The sequence below is a fragment of the Phalacrocorax aristotelis genome, chromosome 6 (assembly GCF_949628215.1).
Source record: "Phalacrocorax aristotelis chromosome 6, bGulAri2.1, whole genome shotgun sequence".
Classification (NCBI taxonomy): domain Eukaryota; kingdom Metazoa; phylum Chordata; class Aves; order Suliformes; family Phalacrocoracidae; genus Phalacrocorax; species Phalacrocorax aristotelis.
Genome location: NC_134281.1, coordinates 16,120,271 through 16,137,356, shown reverse-complemented (window position 1 = coordinate 16,137,356; position 17,086 = coordinate 16,120,271). Strand labels below are relative to the sequence as shown.

The 17,086-nt window shown below is 38.0% G+C and overlaps 2 protein-coding genes across 3 annotated transcripts in view; one reads left to right on the top strand and one right to left on the bottom strand.

Annotated features, from left to right (window-relative positions):
• Positions 1-17,086, top strand: part of CACNA2D3 (calcium voltage-gated channel auxiliary subunit alpha2delta 3) — a 486,549-nt gene that overhangs the window by 399,776 nt on the left and 69,687 nt on the right. The window lies entirely within an intron of this gene.
• LRTM1 (leucine rich repeat transmembrane protein 1) lies at positions 1,598-8,749 on the bottom strand. Its single transcript, XM_075098303.1, has 3 exons — positions 8,740-8,749; positions 4,893-5,489; positions 1,598-2,031 (listed from the first exon to the last, which is right to left on the bottom strand). The coding sequence occupies exons 1-3, from the start codon at positions 8,747-8,749 to the stop codon at positions 1,598-1,600; spliced, it is 1,041 nt and encodes a 346-aa protein (XP_074954404.1).

Below are 17,086 nucleotides of genomic sequence, written 5' to 3'. Positions count from 1 at the left end.
TAATTTTCTCTGGACATGAAAGTAACTGCAGATGCAGGAATGAGCTTTAATATTTAGGTTACAATTATTACTAAGTAGGTAAGAGCAAGGGTTACACGACTCCTGCCATATAGCCCATTACTCACTTGAGGCTGTTATTAGAATAGCTACAGAACTTGATCTTGGAATCCATTCGTTGGAAGGAGAGTGGAGGTCTCTGAATGCCACGACACAGCTTCCTTTTGCCCTTATTGCAGACACTTACTCAGCCATTGTCCTCAAATCTGCTGCCCAATGGAATAAACTGGCAAGATTTTCACCAAAGGTTTAGGATAGATGCTAAGAAAAGCTCTTTGACTATAAGCATAGTTGATTTCCTTATTAGCTACCTAGACTGGTCTTTAACCCTGTCACGAGAGATTTAGAAAACACATTAGACATCTGTCACAAATAGCCTAGGTGTATTTTATCTAGTCTTGGAAAATGTAGATGGAGTTGCTGATCCCTGTTGGTTGCCTTAAAATAATTTCTAAGAGTTATTTAAAAAATACTTCTGTACATTCAAAATATTCTTTCTGTTCTAAACTTATATTACTCAAATGGTTTTGGCTCTAATTTCCTCTGACGGCAAAACTGCGCTGCAGAAAGTTAGGGTGGACCCTTGAATGAATTCAGCTGAATGCTCTCTCTGTGAGAGAGAATGTGTAAACATGCAACTATATTATCCTCCATACTGAAGGGCAGCACTGTGATGGGAGCTGCATCTGCAGTCATGATACTTGCAAAATGGAACACTTGTGTGTAGATTGGGGAATAAGAAGCTTCAGAAATGTCTGTAGCAAGCATGTATGCCAGCAGGATATTGGGTAGTGTCTCTTCATATATCCTATATGTGCTCATTTCAGTGCTTGTATCTGAAACAGTGGAGCATTTCTTCTTTCTACAGCATTTTCTCAGCTCTCTTCTTTCTTCCCTACTCAGTAATTTAAAAATGATATGTGATAGTTAACAAGGGACTTGCTTTTTTCTAAGTTAGCTGATGGATGGGATGTTTAATTGTTGTCTTCTAGGGCAGATTGGAAGGTGGAAAATTTTATTTGGAAATGTTTTTACACATGTTTAAGTTATCAGTGGCAGTGTAGAGACTGGTCAGTTCTAACACTGATTGTGAATTGTATTTCTGGATACATACCAGGTATTCTAGGATCTTAAAATACAGTCAGTCATTTGTAGGTATTTTGTATTTTGCTTTGCAGAAAGCCCACTCATGTCGGCTACTGACTGTAACTGCACCATAACTCATATTTTGTACTAATATTACATCAAGAGCTAGTAATACAGAATGGAATACTTTAAAGTGGCTAGATCAAGATTTCATTGTCTCAAACACTCAGCCTTAAATAGTGGCTTCAGAATATACATACACAAAATATAAATAAACTTATTTTCCTCTACATAAAGTCTTAATATATATTCCAAAGAATATATATTTTTACATTAAAAATGTGAAAAAGAAAAAAAAAGAGCAGTAATTACCATTAAATCAATCCTATTTAGATTCCAGGCTTTTTAACTGAAGTAAGGGCTTTATTTTCAAGAAACCAAATACAGAAGTAACTCAAGCCAAGGAACTATCAAATGGCTCTTTTTCCTCAGGAGTCCCATGCTGTCTGACCGGGGCCAAATGATCTCTGTGATACTTAGCAGTAATTGCAGCATAGGCACAACCATAAACAGCAGCTGCCAACATCATTAGACACACAATTCCACAGACAACTCCAGTTATCACTACAGTGGCAATTGCATGGCGCAAACTAACAGGCCTTGGCTTTGGTTTGGGTTCACAGTTTGAATGGCTGTTTTCCTCATGTTCGTTGTGATGAGCATGCTTCAGAGAACTTCTGTGCTCAAAGCTATGGTGGTGAATGCTAGCCAGATGAACGTGAGCTGTTGTTAGAGGGCATGCCCCAAACAGCTCATAGGGAACTTTGAGGAGGTCCTTTCCCTTCCGAATCCCTGGCGTTGAACAGATAATGCCATCACTTATTCCTCCTGGAAAAAAAAACAAAACAGATTTATGGTCCTAAGATTTGGTGGTTTCTGAATTATCTTAATGTAAAATTAACAGAAACCTGAAGTAAATTTATCATCAACTTTGACTTTATAATTTTAAAGATTTATAGCTATATCTTTAAGATCTTTTTCCAGTTAGACCGATAGCGAGAATACTACTTTAACACTCATATAAAGGAGTATTTGCAAGAAGCAATCAGGAATTAAGTTACCTGTGATTTTATGGATGTGAAAGCATGCAAAACAACAGTGGTATAAAAGTAAGAACTAAGTCATAGATGAAAACAGAGGTATTGTTAACAACAAATTAATTCAAATTCGTACAATTACTTCTTTTTATAAAGAGAAATGGAAACAATATACTTAGTAAATATTTTCCACTTGATTGAAATGTTCCATGAAATAGTCATTGTCCTGACATCATATGCTAACTGTAACAAGGCAAATAAAGTTCAGTAAGTTCTATGTATACATGAGTAATTTTTTGAAGCAAGGCTCATGGTATGAAATTATACAGAGATTTGAAGGAGATCAATCTGTTACCCTGCTCAAATGGTAAATTTCATGATTGCTTAGAGCCAGCTTCTGCTCTCGCCCAGAGGATGTTTTCAGTATAACAGGAAGTGAAGTAGGAAGCCTCAGTCTTGGTAAATGCTGCAGTTGTTCCTCAGCATCTAGAGGAACACACACTGAGCATAGCCTTCAGGTTTCTAATTAGTCCATACACCACAACGTTGGGGGAGTAGTGTGTCAAGGAGTCAACAAGGCCAGAAACAATGTTTACGTATTTTTAAAAATTAACTAATCAAATCAGCTGAATTTTCTTCCTCTTTATCCAAAATTATCCACCTTTCAGCTAAAGCCAGGCATTGAAATTTTCATCCTGAAAAGACGTTGTCTGAGAAAGTAGCGAATACAGATGGATCCAAACTGACATCGGGAGACTACTCCACAAATGTTGAGGATATTGCAAGAGAGATATGAGCATAGCAGCTTGTCTCTTGGTCTTTAATAGCCAAACCCAAAGTGTGATTCCAGACATCTCCAATGTGTTAGTTTAAATGCGGCTATAGACAAAACTCCAAATCCTGCAACTGTGATCCTTCTGTTGTTTTAAGTAACTAAATATGTGTGCTTAGAAGACACGAGTCCCACCTGAACTGAAGCATTGACAGTCAATACTTTTAAAAACCAGATGATGTTCCATCTCTAGCAATGTTTTGTTAGGACTTGCAAGAAATACCCGTAGAGCCACAGTACTATTTTATCAAAAGTATACAATACAAGTAATGGGAAAGATTAATGTGCAATGTAACTAATTTTACTTCATGTGAGTCACATGAGTAATTTCAGGGAAATATAAACATAGAAAAGAACATAGTATTTGGGCTTCCTTTAAAACTTGTTACTAAAATGAATTTTTAAGTTCCATATCACTTAATTTAAGTAATCCGTGCAATGTTCAGAAAGATGGAACGGCATCACTGAATTTCTAAACAACATTGGGTTTTGAAATAAATTATAATATTTATGCCACTGGCAGAGTAATTAAAGTTAATCTGATATGTTTATCTCGGATCATTACATTCTTCTGCACAGAGAAGTCAGAACCACTGCTGAAATTTGTTGTAGGGAATGGTTCCAGCACAATACAACTAAAGCCCTATGCTAATGTGATATTTTACCAATCCAAAATATTAAGAATAACCCTGAAAGGAGTTTAGTCTTCTGTATTTTCTAAAAGGTTGCTTCTGTCAGTGGCTTTACCTCACTCGTGTATCAGTTGTGTCCCTGCATAGCCAGTACAGTTTTCCTGCTTGCCTGTAGAGTTCTGATGTGTGAAAATGGCAGTCCATTCACTCACAGGCCACATGGGCCATCGTCACATATGCTGTGTTGCGACATGCTCCATGTCACTTCCATATATAGATAGGTAATCAGTAGTTTGATCACATGCAGGCATCAAAGCCTGATTTAGAGAATATCAAATTTGCCCTGCTGTTCTGAATTCTCAGAGACTGTACGTACCTCCTGGGAGAAAGAAATTAATTTAATACCTAATTCCTTTAGAATTAAATCATATTCTCTTTTCCACAGCATATCCCATAAATATATTTAAAAGCAGGTGTGACCAAATTATGAGGTTAATTCTATTTATGAAATTCACTTTTCCCCATGTGATGGTATTACACATTTCTGTCAGGAAATTGTCAATGAATGTAATACCTCTTCTGGATAACAACAAATGAGGCAGCAATACTAGACAAGAGTAAACTTGTCCAAGGTGTAACATATGCTTTTAGGTAAAGTAATCTTAAAATATTAAAGAGCTTCTAAGTGATAACTTATAGAGGACTTAGAATTCTGAGTTCTCTAAAGTTAAATCAGTATTGAAATCTGTCTTGATGTTTACCCTCATGCATCAGGTAAAAACCTTTTAAACATTAGGTTGGTTTCTAGCAAAATATATTGGTAGAATTAAAGTAAGTGTATGTGCTCAAGTATACTTGTCATGTATCTAGATATATATATGGATATATATGCATACACACACTACACTTATGTATTTCCAGAATGTATCTGTACATACTATATCATAGTCTGTGTATATCTCTCTCTCTTTTTGTGCTAATATGAAGTTCCTCTATGATTCTAGTTTGCCACCCGTATTTATGAAAGCATCTATATTCTGACCTATGCATAAGAATTTATTTTCGTGTGCTTATTTGAGGGGATGATCTAAGGTGTGGGGCAAATTGTTAAGCCATAGTAATGAAGATCAATTAGATGCTGTTTAAGAGTTCTCATGTGCATTGTATGTAAAGAGAAGAATTCCTTACCTCTGTATAAAAAGCTCTCCAGCCACAGTTTCAGGCCAAAGACATTACAATTGCATTGCCAGGGATTATCTTTGAAAAGGACCACTTTCAGGTTTGGAAGTGACTCCAGCAGAACTCGTTCCATTTTCTGAAGTTTGTTATGCTTAACAGACAGCAATGTTATATTCCCTGTGCTGTTTCCAAAAGTCTCAGGCAAACGTATAATGCTGTTGGATGACAAGTCCAGTTCTTTTAGGTGTGGGAGGAAACTGAAAGTCTTGTTTTCTATGTAATGAATCAAATTTCTGGTTAGGTTTAGAACCTGTAGATACCGTAATTTTTGGAAAGCACCAGGTGCCAAACTTGAGAGAGAATTATTAGACAAGTCTAAGATTTTGAGCAATGGTGTTCCAGTGAATGCATTTTGGTTGATTCTCCAAATATGGTTATTCTGCAACTGTAGTATCTGAATTTCAGGAGGTAAACGGGCAGGAATTTCAGTAAATCCTCTATTCTTGCAGTCTGCAGTCTTTGATGCTGTATGGCATAGGCATTTGTCAGGACACCCATGAGCTGCATATGTCAACAAGATGACACTCAAAACTAAAAGCCAGTTACCTGTATTGTAAGTGAAAGACGACTTAAAATTAGTTTAAAATGTTTCTCTTTTGACAATATACAAGTCATTAATGTGGGCAAAGGATATACAGCTCCGTAATAAACATTAATGTAGATAGCATAATGAGAGTTCATTTATTTTACAATACATTAGTAGATTACAGATAGTATTGAAGTACTCTTATAATGCAGAATGAAGTTAGTGCTTCCATGGTCTTAAAATGAAGTACTTCCTATGGCTTTATCTTAAGTACCAATGGTTTTCAGGAGGGTTTCCCATCATCAGCACAGTGATGTTTGAAGGGAATGTGACAGAGTTCCTGAAATTATTAAATTGGAATGTTTCTCTTTCTGTGGTAGTAACAACTTTGAGCCATCATGAGTCAGAAGAATTGCAAGTAGAACTTTTATTTTTCTGTGTTTTTATTAATTGTACTACCTAAAAAGAATTAAGCTAATGGGCTGTCAAAAGAATAACAAGCTTCAAAGATATTGCTATAAAAACAGTTAACAGTACTTTTTCAGCAATCCAGATTCTGTAAGTTTGTTCTTTAAAATATCTACGTTTATATTTATTGCTTTAACTGCCTTATCTGAATGCCAGCTGTACCTCCCATAGACACAGGTTTCTACACAATCAGCAAACATTTGTCAAGAAGCTGTTAAAAAGATAAATGACTTGATGGGAGTACTTAGTAATATTTAGTAATTATAAGTATCTTCTGTTCCCTGATGGTTCAGGCTAGTTTTAACAGAAAATATTAATAGTTTTTACTTTTCATACCTTGCTAATGTTCTTATTTTGACAACAAGGTGCCACTTAAAGCTATGTTGATATGCACAGCATGAAATAATAAAAAAAAATGTCAGATGATGTTGAATAATTAGATTTTGTTTGGCTAAAGAAAGTCAGAATGATAAATATTTTGTAACATTTTTTTTTGAGATGCCTCAAATAATTTTTACTATTTACTATTTCAAAATGAAAAACATTTTAGTTACTACTTGAAACCCTTGGAAATTAAAGGAAATTGACTTCCAGAGATCAATATTAATTAGTAACAGGAAACACAATATTAAAGGAATAACAGTGTATGATTATAACATTGAATATAACAAATACATAAATGTAAGTTTTATTTTGAGGTTACTGTTTATCTCAAGCTACTCATTAATTTTCACTCAAAAAAGAAATTGTATTTCTATTAAAATTATACATAATATTCTGCAATACTGAATTCTACATTGTAGAATTCAAAGAATTCAATTGAAAGAATTCAGCATTCTTGCAAGTGAGGTAAGTAATATTTTCAGTTCATTACATTGTTCTGCAACAGTTTGCTTCAGAAACTGAGACAGCTTCCAATGTAGAGTTAAAATAAACTCTGCTTGGCAGGAAATGGTTAGAGAACAGAAAAATTTTGTTACGAATCTGAAACCTTCGATATCTCACCTTTCATTCTGCTTTGATTATTCTTCACTTTGCAGAAGATTCAGTCCAGTATCCTGATGTAGAACAGTAACAAACACTTTGTTCTGATTCCCACTTCAAATTCAAATCTGTAATGTGCTCATCCAGTTTCCTTTCTGGGTTGGTTTCTTGTTTTGTGTTTGTTTTTTTTTGGGGGGGTGGTATTTGCGGCTTGTGTAGAAGTGCAAATATTTCTAGTGAGCGACTCCATCAGCTTTTGATTTCTTATTTATCACAGTCTCCCCCCCTCCCTGCCCCCTGTCCATCTATGACTCTCAGAGACTTACTCTGCCTCTTAATCAGTCAACAGGCCATACAAAGAGTGTCTGTCAACTCTAACTGGACAGCTGTAACATACAAATAATGACCTGATAGCCTTGCCTTTTCAATTTGTTTAATCTGCATCAAATGCAAGGAACAAAAATAAAGCTGCCTTTTTAAATCCAGTGCAGCTTCTGAATTCTGGTGGATTATTAGCTATGCTGTGTCAATTTTTGCAAGATCAGATTACCCTGAACATGGATTCTGATTATCCTGGGCTGTGACTGGAGGCAGTGGAGTGCATAATATCACTACAAATAGGCCTGTGGGTTGATGACATGATTTTGACAGTGCACTTGTTTGCTCTTCTAAGCTTATTCATCTGACATCCATCGGTTGTGCTGACACGATTTTCTTGCATGGGAACACAGGACCAGTGGCTCCTTCCATAAAAGTGGCATATATACCGGTATGGTCACCAAGAATACTGAACAAATTAATATATTTTCAGAGATATTGGAAAAAATGGCAGATGAAATTAAAATTGTACTTCATTTGTTCATACTGTGCCTTGACTTGTTTCTTTGTTACTTCTTCAATATAACTCACTCATACTGTACGATCTACAACAGTAAAAGGATTAATGACTTGTGACTATGAAGGAACTCAAAGGTGTTTAAAGGAATAGAGATCTGGTATATAATAGAGTCTTTTGGGGCCATACGATCACTCCATCTGTTAGCTGTCCTATGGAGAGGGAAGTTGTGCTATCAGAAGCTTGCAGACCTATTCTTATATGTAATACGATTTTCTTGGGTTCAAATTCTGCTTTTAGGTGCTTTTGAAAAGATCACTCAAAGCTCACTTTCTAGAGCAAAATTTATATGCTATAGGCAATGCTATGGAAGGAAACACAGAAAAGTGAGATCATCAGGTCCAAACTGCTGTTGAAAGCAGGGTCTTAAAAAAGGTTATCCAAGATCCTGTTAAGCTGAGACTTGGATATTAGCAGCAAGGGAGATTCCATCACTTCTCTGGGCAACCTACTCCAATGTGTAACTGTTCCAGCGTTAATGATTTTGTCTTACATCCAGACAGAGTTTTCCTTGAAGCAAATTGTGTCCATCACCTCTTGTCCTGTCACCATGCATCCTTGTGAAGAAAGTAACCCCATCTTCTCCATAGGTACCTTTTGGTTACTGAAAGTCTGTGTTTATATATCTGCCACCCTCACCCACAGGAGAGCGCTCTATGTTATTATTGTATGCTTTGCTGAATTGTTTCTGACACCAGTCAAGATACCCAAAGGAACAGTGAATACTGCTGGGCAGTAAAGGAGAACATTAAACAGCTGACACTCTCTAAAGGAAACATGACTGTTCGTCTCAGGGATACTAGGTTTATTGCTACAAATGGCAGACCATACTGTCCTTGGCACTCTTGATGAATGACACATCATCCTGCTACAGGATGAAAGTCTGTGATTTAGTATAGAGGAATACTGCAGCTGTAGATTACCTGGTACCATAGTCATACTAAATAACTTCAACTTTACAAAGGGAGAGGGAGATAAGCTGTAAGATCAGCTATAATGTACTTTAAATGAATGTCAGGTTAAAGTGAAAAGCTTCTCTAACCTTTGTTGCAAAATACATGTATTTGCTATTTCCTTTCCCAACCCACCTTTGTGCACACATATGCAAATATATAAAGAGACCTATCTTAAATAGTACCAGTGAATAACTTTAATGAAGGCGGAACTAAATGTGAAAAGGGCTCTTATAAAATAATTGTAGTCCTTAGAAGTTGTAGCCTTGCTAGCTGCAGATGCTTTGCTTTGCTCTTTGAAAGAACAAATTTAGGTCAGTTACTTGTTGCTTGAGATTACATCCTTCTGTCCTTGCAATAATTCATCCCTTGTATCAATGATAGCCCTTTTCATGACTTTTGATTGTATTGCAGAAGGTACCAGCTATTATGTTATTATTTCCCAGTATGATAGGACTTTTTCACACTTTTAAATTCTCTTTGGTATCTAAAATTTTGTTTTGGCTCATGAATTCAAAGGCTTTCTTTTTTAAGTGGTTTTTCCTTCTTAACTTATGTTTGCTGACCAGGTGGGCTTACAAGCTCCCACAGCAGCTTGCGTCATCTAACAGAGGGCTTAAAGAATGTCTCTTAACTGCCTCTCTTATTTTAGGTAAGTCTTCGCTACTATAATTGTGTTATTTTTAGCACACGCCATATTAAAGAGATGTTCGTAGGACAAGGTCACTGGAAGTTAAACACTGTGGGAGGTTCAGTTCCAACAATAATGCAGAGGTTGTTTTATGTACTCTGAATTGTGGTATAAGAAGTTATTACTATTTTTTTAAATCTTCATGCTGAGTTCAGATTCGGAAACATATGATTAAATCTGTCGATTTGCTTTTAGTGTAGATGTGGCTATTTTTTCCTTATATTGAGAACTCTGAATGCACATGTTTTGTAAACAGAAGTTTCCCCAACCTATAATCCATGTCCTATTCCCATTTATTAGTAATAATACTTCGGTTATGACAGAGAAGTCTGATGTGGTGAAAATTATAGTTGTGACACAGGTAGGGATTTGCCAGAAACAGAATAACCATGAAATCTACTCTACTTCTGGCCTGCTGAACAACCAGCAGGATTCTTTTCAGTTGTCTGATGTGGTGCAGCAACTGTGTTATTGTGACTTCTTAAATTAACTTGTGCCTTGCTGTAACAAGATATGTTTCCCATTGCAAATAGCAAGACAGGCCAATGAACTAATATCCTATCCACCCTGTTGGCTGGTGGGGGCAGTTCAGTGTTTGCTTTGCCAGCAAACACTTTGTTGGAGCAGTTACTGCCCTCTGCTTTAAAGCAGTATGTCTAAGAATCATCTCTCTTACAGAAGAACATTATGTTAATTAAACTCTAGCAGAAAGAAAACAATTTAAATATTTTAAATATTTAAAAGCTACAACATTTGGATTCCACTGCATAGTATACTGAGTCCAGGCAGACGTGATTATATAAAAAAAAATGTTCCTATGACTACAGCAGACAATTCCTATACATTCTTCTTATTAGAATTATTAGATTTATTTTCCTTATGCTTTTGAGAGGGAAAGTATTAAAATTTGCAACACTTACAGGGAAATGGCATGTGCTTTCTCCTTACTAACGTGTGTCTCTAGATAGGTAAAATAGCTAAGCTCCTGCTGAAGATCCTAAATGAAACTCCAGGCAGTGCAGACTCCTCTTCATTTTGGTTCAGGACAAAGAATAATACTTATTAGTGAAACACCCTATACCTCTGTTGTTAAAAGTCTCTCCCTTTAACTGGCACTTAAAAAACATGGTACTGCATCATGGAGAGAAATACCCTTTCCCAGCTACGAGTCAACGCTGTGCAAGGGAAGATGACAGGACATAAGAAACCCTTGAATGCCTCATGCTTTTCTTTCTACAAAGGCAGCCCTTGTACTCTAAGAGCTCAGGACCCTCTCAACTTTTGCCTGGCAGGGTACTAAATCTTCAAAAGTTGACAAAAATTAGAGGAAGGCCCTTGGTCCTACTTCTGTCTACCTTTCACAGGAGAAGTATAAGCCAATGAATCAAACCAAATTTGGCTTGAGGAAGACTTATACCTTAAAAATCTGGCCATATTTTCTATAATAGGTGGATGAATGGATTTCTTCAGACACTGTATTGCCTAGGTAAGATAAGTGGAGAATAATACCAGCTGGAGTTTAATAACATCGAGTCTTGGTTATAACACAGCATAAGGAGATACCATGATGTCTAAAAAGTTGTTCATGTCTGTCCGTGGCAGTTGTTATGCATTGTTTGGCGGTATTCCTTTAAAGGGAGGAACAGTATTTTGTAACTTTAGAAATGAGAAAACAGGCAGGCGGTTGTGACTTTGTATTTTCATAGAATCATTGAGTGTCCTGACTTGGAAGGGACCCACAAGGATCAGCAAGTCCAACTCCTGTCCCTGCACAGGACAACCCCAAATTCACACCATATCTCTGAGGGCGTTGTCCAAATGCTTCTTGTCGGGCTCGGTACCGTGACTGCCTCCCTGGGGAGCCTGTTCCAGTGTTCCACCACCCCTCTGGGTGAAGAACGTTTTCCTAATATCCAACCTAAACCTCCCCTGGCACATCTTTCTGCCATTCCCTCGGGTCCTGTCATTGGTCACCAGAGAGAAGAGATCAGTGCCTGCCCCTCCTCCTCCCGTTGTGAGGAAACTGTAGACCACAATAAGGTCTCCCTATTTTGAATCACTGACTTTGAGGGGAAGAGCCCAATTTTCTTCTTTTCAGTGGCTTGTTTTGTCTGAGTTAGATACATCTGGTTCTTGTTTATACAATGCATAATTAATCTATGAAACACATTGTTGGAAGTTATCCTTGGGCCAAAAGATTGGTAGGATTCATATATAATCTGGAGCTATAGTTACCTCATGGGGCAAAAAAATAATTTAGAAGGGGTATAAACTTTCACTTGTAAGGGCTTTAATCAACTACTAATGACAGGAGTTATGGAGAAAAACCTTTGCCTCTGGGCAGGGTTTTTTCCACGATTATTATTTATGGGAATTTTTACACCTTCCTCTGACACCTCTAGAAGAGGCCAGAGTATGAGAAGTAATAGTGGACTAGATGAACTGGAACATACTGCATTCCAGGTGGAAATTTACAGTGGGGGAAGGGGTAGCTGGGCAGACTTACAGCTTGCTAGTTGCGGCAAGCTGCAAACTGGTGAGGTGTGTGCTGCTGTGTCAGGTGATATCATTGGGGCTGCCTATTTGAGCACCTTCTCAGTTTAGGTCAGAACTCTATTCATCCCCAGACCACTCTTCTGGTTTGAACTGGAAAATTCTTTTAATATTCATATCCAAGTCTTTGCTGGTAATCTATGGACAACTGTTTGTGTCAGTCCTTTATCTGCAGGGTTTTTTCAGGTTTTTTGCTCCACTAAAGTGATGCAAGACTTTGAATCTATTAGGTAGGTCATTCAGCAATTTGTTGTGATATTATAACTCTAATATAATGTAGTTAGAAGTTGGTTTGGCTTGTACTCATTTTTCCATAAATGAATGAGCAGAAATATATGAAGGTGAGAAGGGATTACTTGGAAAATGCTCAAGCACCAGGCTTAGAGTATGCTTTGGTAGGTAGAAAATTTACTAGAAGGGACGCAAGGCCTTCAGAATCGAGAGAAGCACAGGGAATATAGTGCTGGGGTTCTTTACTTTAATTGCAAGTTAAATAAAGTTGCAGCAAGGGGCAGATCATGTGTCAGCAGAATATTTGTTCCATCACAAACAGCAGCAAGGGGATGCAGATTCAATTTTCAATCATTTCCTGACTACTGACAACCACCTGTTGTACTTGCTGAGCATCCACAGATAAAATACATCTCCAGTATCATTAAAGTTAATTAATGTTATTATTATATAATTGATGTTATTGTAAATAGAAAAATATGTTGCTTGAGATAAAGCTAACAGAAATGAAAGGAATAAGAACAGAAGCTAGAAAAATACATGTAAAAACAAGGACAGGTGTACATTTTGTTTTATCTTGACATCTTAGATGCTTTTTGCTGCTCTTAAACATGTTAAAATAGAGATCACTCACTATTGTTCTAGATAGCTCAGTAAGCTTTTACTTATTTTGTTTTCTTATTTTTATATTTAATAAGACTTTCTATTCTTGGTCATAGCTCACCCTGGACTCTAACTTAAGAACAAAATATATATTTCCTGTGCATTCTGAATGATTGATTTACTAGGCCAGTTCTTGTAAGAATTGGAATGCTTTTTCTTGATCAACTTCTGTAAAATGATTTTGAAATGTTCTCAGTGTATCCCAGTTGTGTAGGGATGGGGTCAGGAGGGCCAAGGTGCATCTGGATTTGAATTTGGCAAGGGATGCAAAGAATAACAAGAAAGGCTTCTACAGTTACATCAACCAGAAAAGGAAAGTCAAAGAAAGCGTACCCCTCCAATGAACAAGAATGGTGGCCTAGTATCAACAGATGAAGAGAAGGCTGAGGTACTGAACAGCTTTTTTTGCCTCAGTCTTCACTGGTAGCCTCTCTCCTCACCCCTCCCAAGCTGATGGACTGCAGGATGGAGACCAGGGGGATAAAGCCCCTCCCACTGTAAGGGAAGATCAGGTTCATGACCGCCTGAGGAACCTGGATATACACAAGTGTACGGGACCTGATGAGATGCATCCCAGCGTCCTGAGGGATTTGGTTGATGTAGTTGCCATGCCATTCTCCATGACATTTGAAAAGTCATGGCAGTCAGGTGAAGTCCCTGGAAGAAGGGAAACATTGTGCCCATCTTTAAAAAGGGTAGAAAGGAGGACCTGGGGTACTACTGTCTTGTCAGCCTCACCTCTGTGCTAGGGAAGATCATGGAACAGATGCTCCCAGAAGCAATGCTAAGGCACATGGCAGACAGGGAGGTAATCTGAGGCAGCCAGCTTGGCTTCACCAAGGGCAAGACCTCTCTGATCAACCCAGTGGCCTTCTATGATGGAGTCACTACATCAATGGACAAGGGAAGAACTATGGATGTCATCTATCTGGACTTCTATAAGGCCTTTGACACGATCCCCCATGGCATCCTTCTCTCTAAACCAGAGAGATATGGATTTGATGGGCGGACTGTTCAGTAGATAAGGAACTGGCTGGATGGTCGCATCCAGAGGGTAGTGGTCAATAGCTCAACATCCAGATGGAGACGGGGGATGAGTGGTGTCCCTCAGGGGTCCGTACTAGGACCGGTACTATTTAATAGCTTCATCAATGACAGACAGTGGGATCGAGTGCACCCTCAGCAAGTCTGCAGATGACACCGAGCTGAGTTGTGCGGTTGACACACCAGAAGGATAGGATGTCATCCAGTGAGACCTAGACAAGTTGGAGAGGTGGACCTGTGAGAACCTCATGAGGTTCAACAACGCCAAGTGCAAGGTCCTGCACCTGGGTCAGGGCAACCCCTGATATCAACGTGGGCTGGGGGATGAAGAGATTGAGAGCAGCCCTGCAGAGAAGGACTTGGGGGTACTGGTGAATGAAAAGCTGGACTTGAGCCAACAATGTGTGCTCACAGCCCAGAAGCCAACCGTATCCTGGGCTGCATCAAAATCAGCATGGCCAGCAGGTTGAGGGAGGTGATTCTGCCCCTTTGCTCCGCTCTGGTGAGACCCAACCTGGAATGCTGCGTCCAGCTCTGGAGCCTTCAGCACAAGAAGGTTGTGGAACTGTCAGAGCAGGTCCAGAGGAGGGCCCCAAAAATGATCTAAGGGCTGGAGAACCTCTCCTCTGAGGACAGGCTGAGAGAGTTGGGGTGGTTCAGCCTGGAGAAGAGAAGGCTGCGGGGAGGCCTTATTGTGGCTTTTCAGTACTTAAAGGGGGACTGTAGGAAGGATGGGGGCAAACTCTTTAGCAAGGCCTGTTGTGACAGGACAAGGGGTAATGGTTTTAAACTAAAGGGGGCTATGTTTAGACTCAATATAAGGAAAAAAATTTACAATGAGGGTGGTGAAACACTGGAACAAGTTGCCCAGAGAGGTGGTAGATGCCCCATCCCTGGAAACATTCAAGGTCAGGTTGGACGGGGCCTCTGAGCAACCTGATCTAGTTGAAGATGTCCCTGCTCACTGCAGAGGGGGTTGGACTAGATGACCTCTAAAGTTCCCTTCCAACCTAAACCATTCTATGATTCTATGAAGAAAGATTGTAAAGTGCAGTAAAAGTTTCTTGAACTGATGCTCACCAATTGTGCTACAAAATAGAAGTCATACTTCTTTAATTCCTTTGTGTTTTTAAGGCAAATTGTAGTAGTTAAGTAAAACTCACTGCTAAATCTTGTGAACTCCTGTATTTATGGGCTCAAAAGGACTCTTTTTCTCTTTGCCCTAGTAGTCACTTGAACATGAGAACCTGCAGAAGCAGGGATTACATTTGCTGCTGTAAAAATAAAATAATTAAAGTTCTGTAATTCTTGCAACTCTTTGGAAATAGCCATGGGAATTTTTGTCATCAATTTCAGCAAGGTAGTAAATAGCCTGACATTAAAATAATGCAGCTGATAAATGTTAAATATGTAATATTCATGGATTTAAACATCAGCATATACTTAAAGTGTTCTACTGAGCAGGACCAATATGCTCAGTAGCTTTGGATTCAAGCTTTTATGGATTATTTCCCTTTGATGGAGTTCCTCTAGAAGAAAAAAGCTTGAAGCTTGTTACTCCTGAAAGAATCTTAATTGTCTTGCAGCAGGTAAAGTATTATGTACTGCCTGCCAACTATATTATAATGTTCATGATACCAGGCTATAACCCTCTTCAGTACTAGTATGTAGCAGTTGTAACTAGCAGGCATCTGAACATGATAGATGAATGGAACCTGGAACATCAGCATTCGTTGCTTACGGGACCATTTCACAAGTAGAGCAAGGATATTGTAAACTTTTTACATATAACTCCAGTGGACAAGAATGAGCCAGATACCTATACCTGCTGCTGCTGATTTCCATTTCAATAGCAGATAAGTTTTACTAGGCAATACATGGTTTGCAGTTTTTCTTGTTTCTTTGTTCCCTCTGGTTTTCTGTGTCATCCCTACTGCTTTAACTGCTACAGCAGCCAGCACTGAAGTCCTCTGTATATGACAACATCCTAGAGATCAGGTGACATGCTGTTATCCTTTTCTCTTCCTCTCCTATTTTTAACCTGTAAGCAGGTTTTAAACACCAAGTGTGTTTTTAAAATACCTTTTTCTCCACAAAATGTTTTAAATGAAGTGACAGGACAAGTCAGGTACATAGACAGATTTCTCTTCCCTCAAGTTTAGCTCGTTGTTCTGTTTTCAGACACGAAAAATCCTTGGGAAATTTAGCTAGTATAAAGGATAATGATATTTCTGTTAAGAATTTGTGAAATAGGCCACTGAGAGGTCTTTTTTCTTTAAAAAAAAATAAAATCAAACAACAACTCTTTCAGGGAGCATTTTATTAGTAAGAATTACAATATTGGAAAATCTGGTATAGATTAGCAAAGAACAGTAACAGTGTATCCAAATGGAACTGGTTAGATAATTAAATTCCTTTAATAGGTACTGAAATTTAAATCTCTTGATCCCTCTGACGTAAGCATAACTCTTAAAAGGCATGGAACTTGATTCTGAAAGTGTAATGTGGGAGAGAAATATTGGGATGATGATTAAGGATTTCAGATACACTGGGAAGAAATTTATGCAGGAGTAAAACAATAGGCATTTAGATAAAGAGGGGGAAAAAAGAGCAAACTGTAGCTATGAAATATAAAAGGAAGCTTTAATAAAAGCCTCTTTAAATAGGTGTGCAGTTTATACCAGCAATAATGAAGTAACTTGACTGGAATAACCTAATGGCAAGTAAAGGACACTAAAGACTGAAATCTTTAAGGAGCATCATGTTTTCACTATTCTTACACTCTTTTTTACCTGTTGGTTATTATCTTGACTGTTTTGACTATATGTTGTTCTGTATGTCTGTTTTGGTTTCCTATTTTCATGCTGAGAATCTCAAAAGGTCCTCATTATATGGTTTCTTTTCTCACTAATAGAATATGTTTTTTTCAATATTGAGTAAGATTTATAAAGTATCTTCAGCATATAATAGTTGCCTTTCCTTAACTGACTTAGGCGGAAAATTGTTTACTGAGATTTAATACAACTATTAAGGAGGATCACACCAAATGGCTGACATGCAGTCTGCAACGTAAAAAGGAAAATGTTTTAGTAAGATTGGCATAAATGACGATGCCCTGACAGTCATAATACTGAG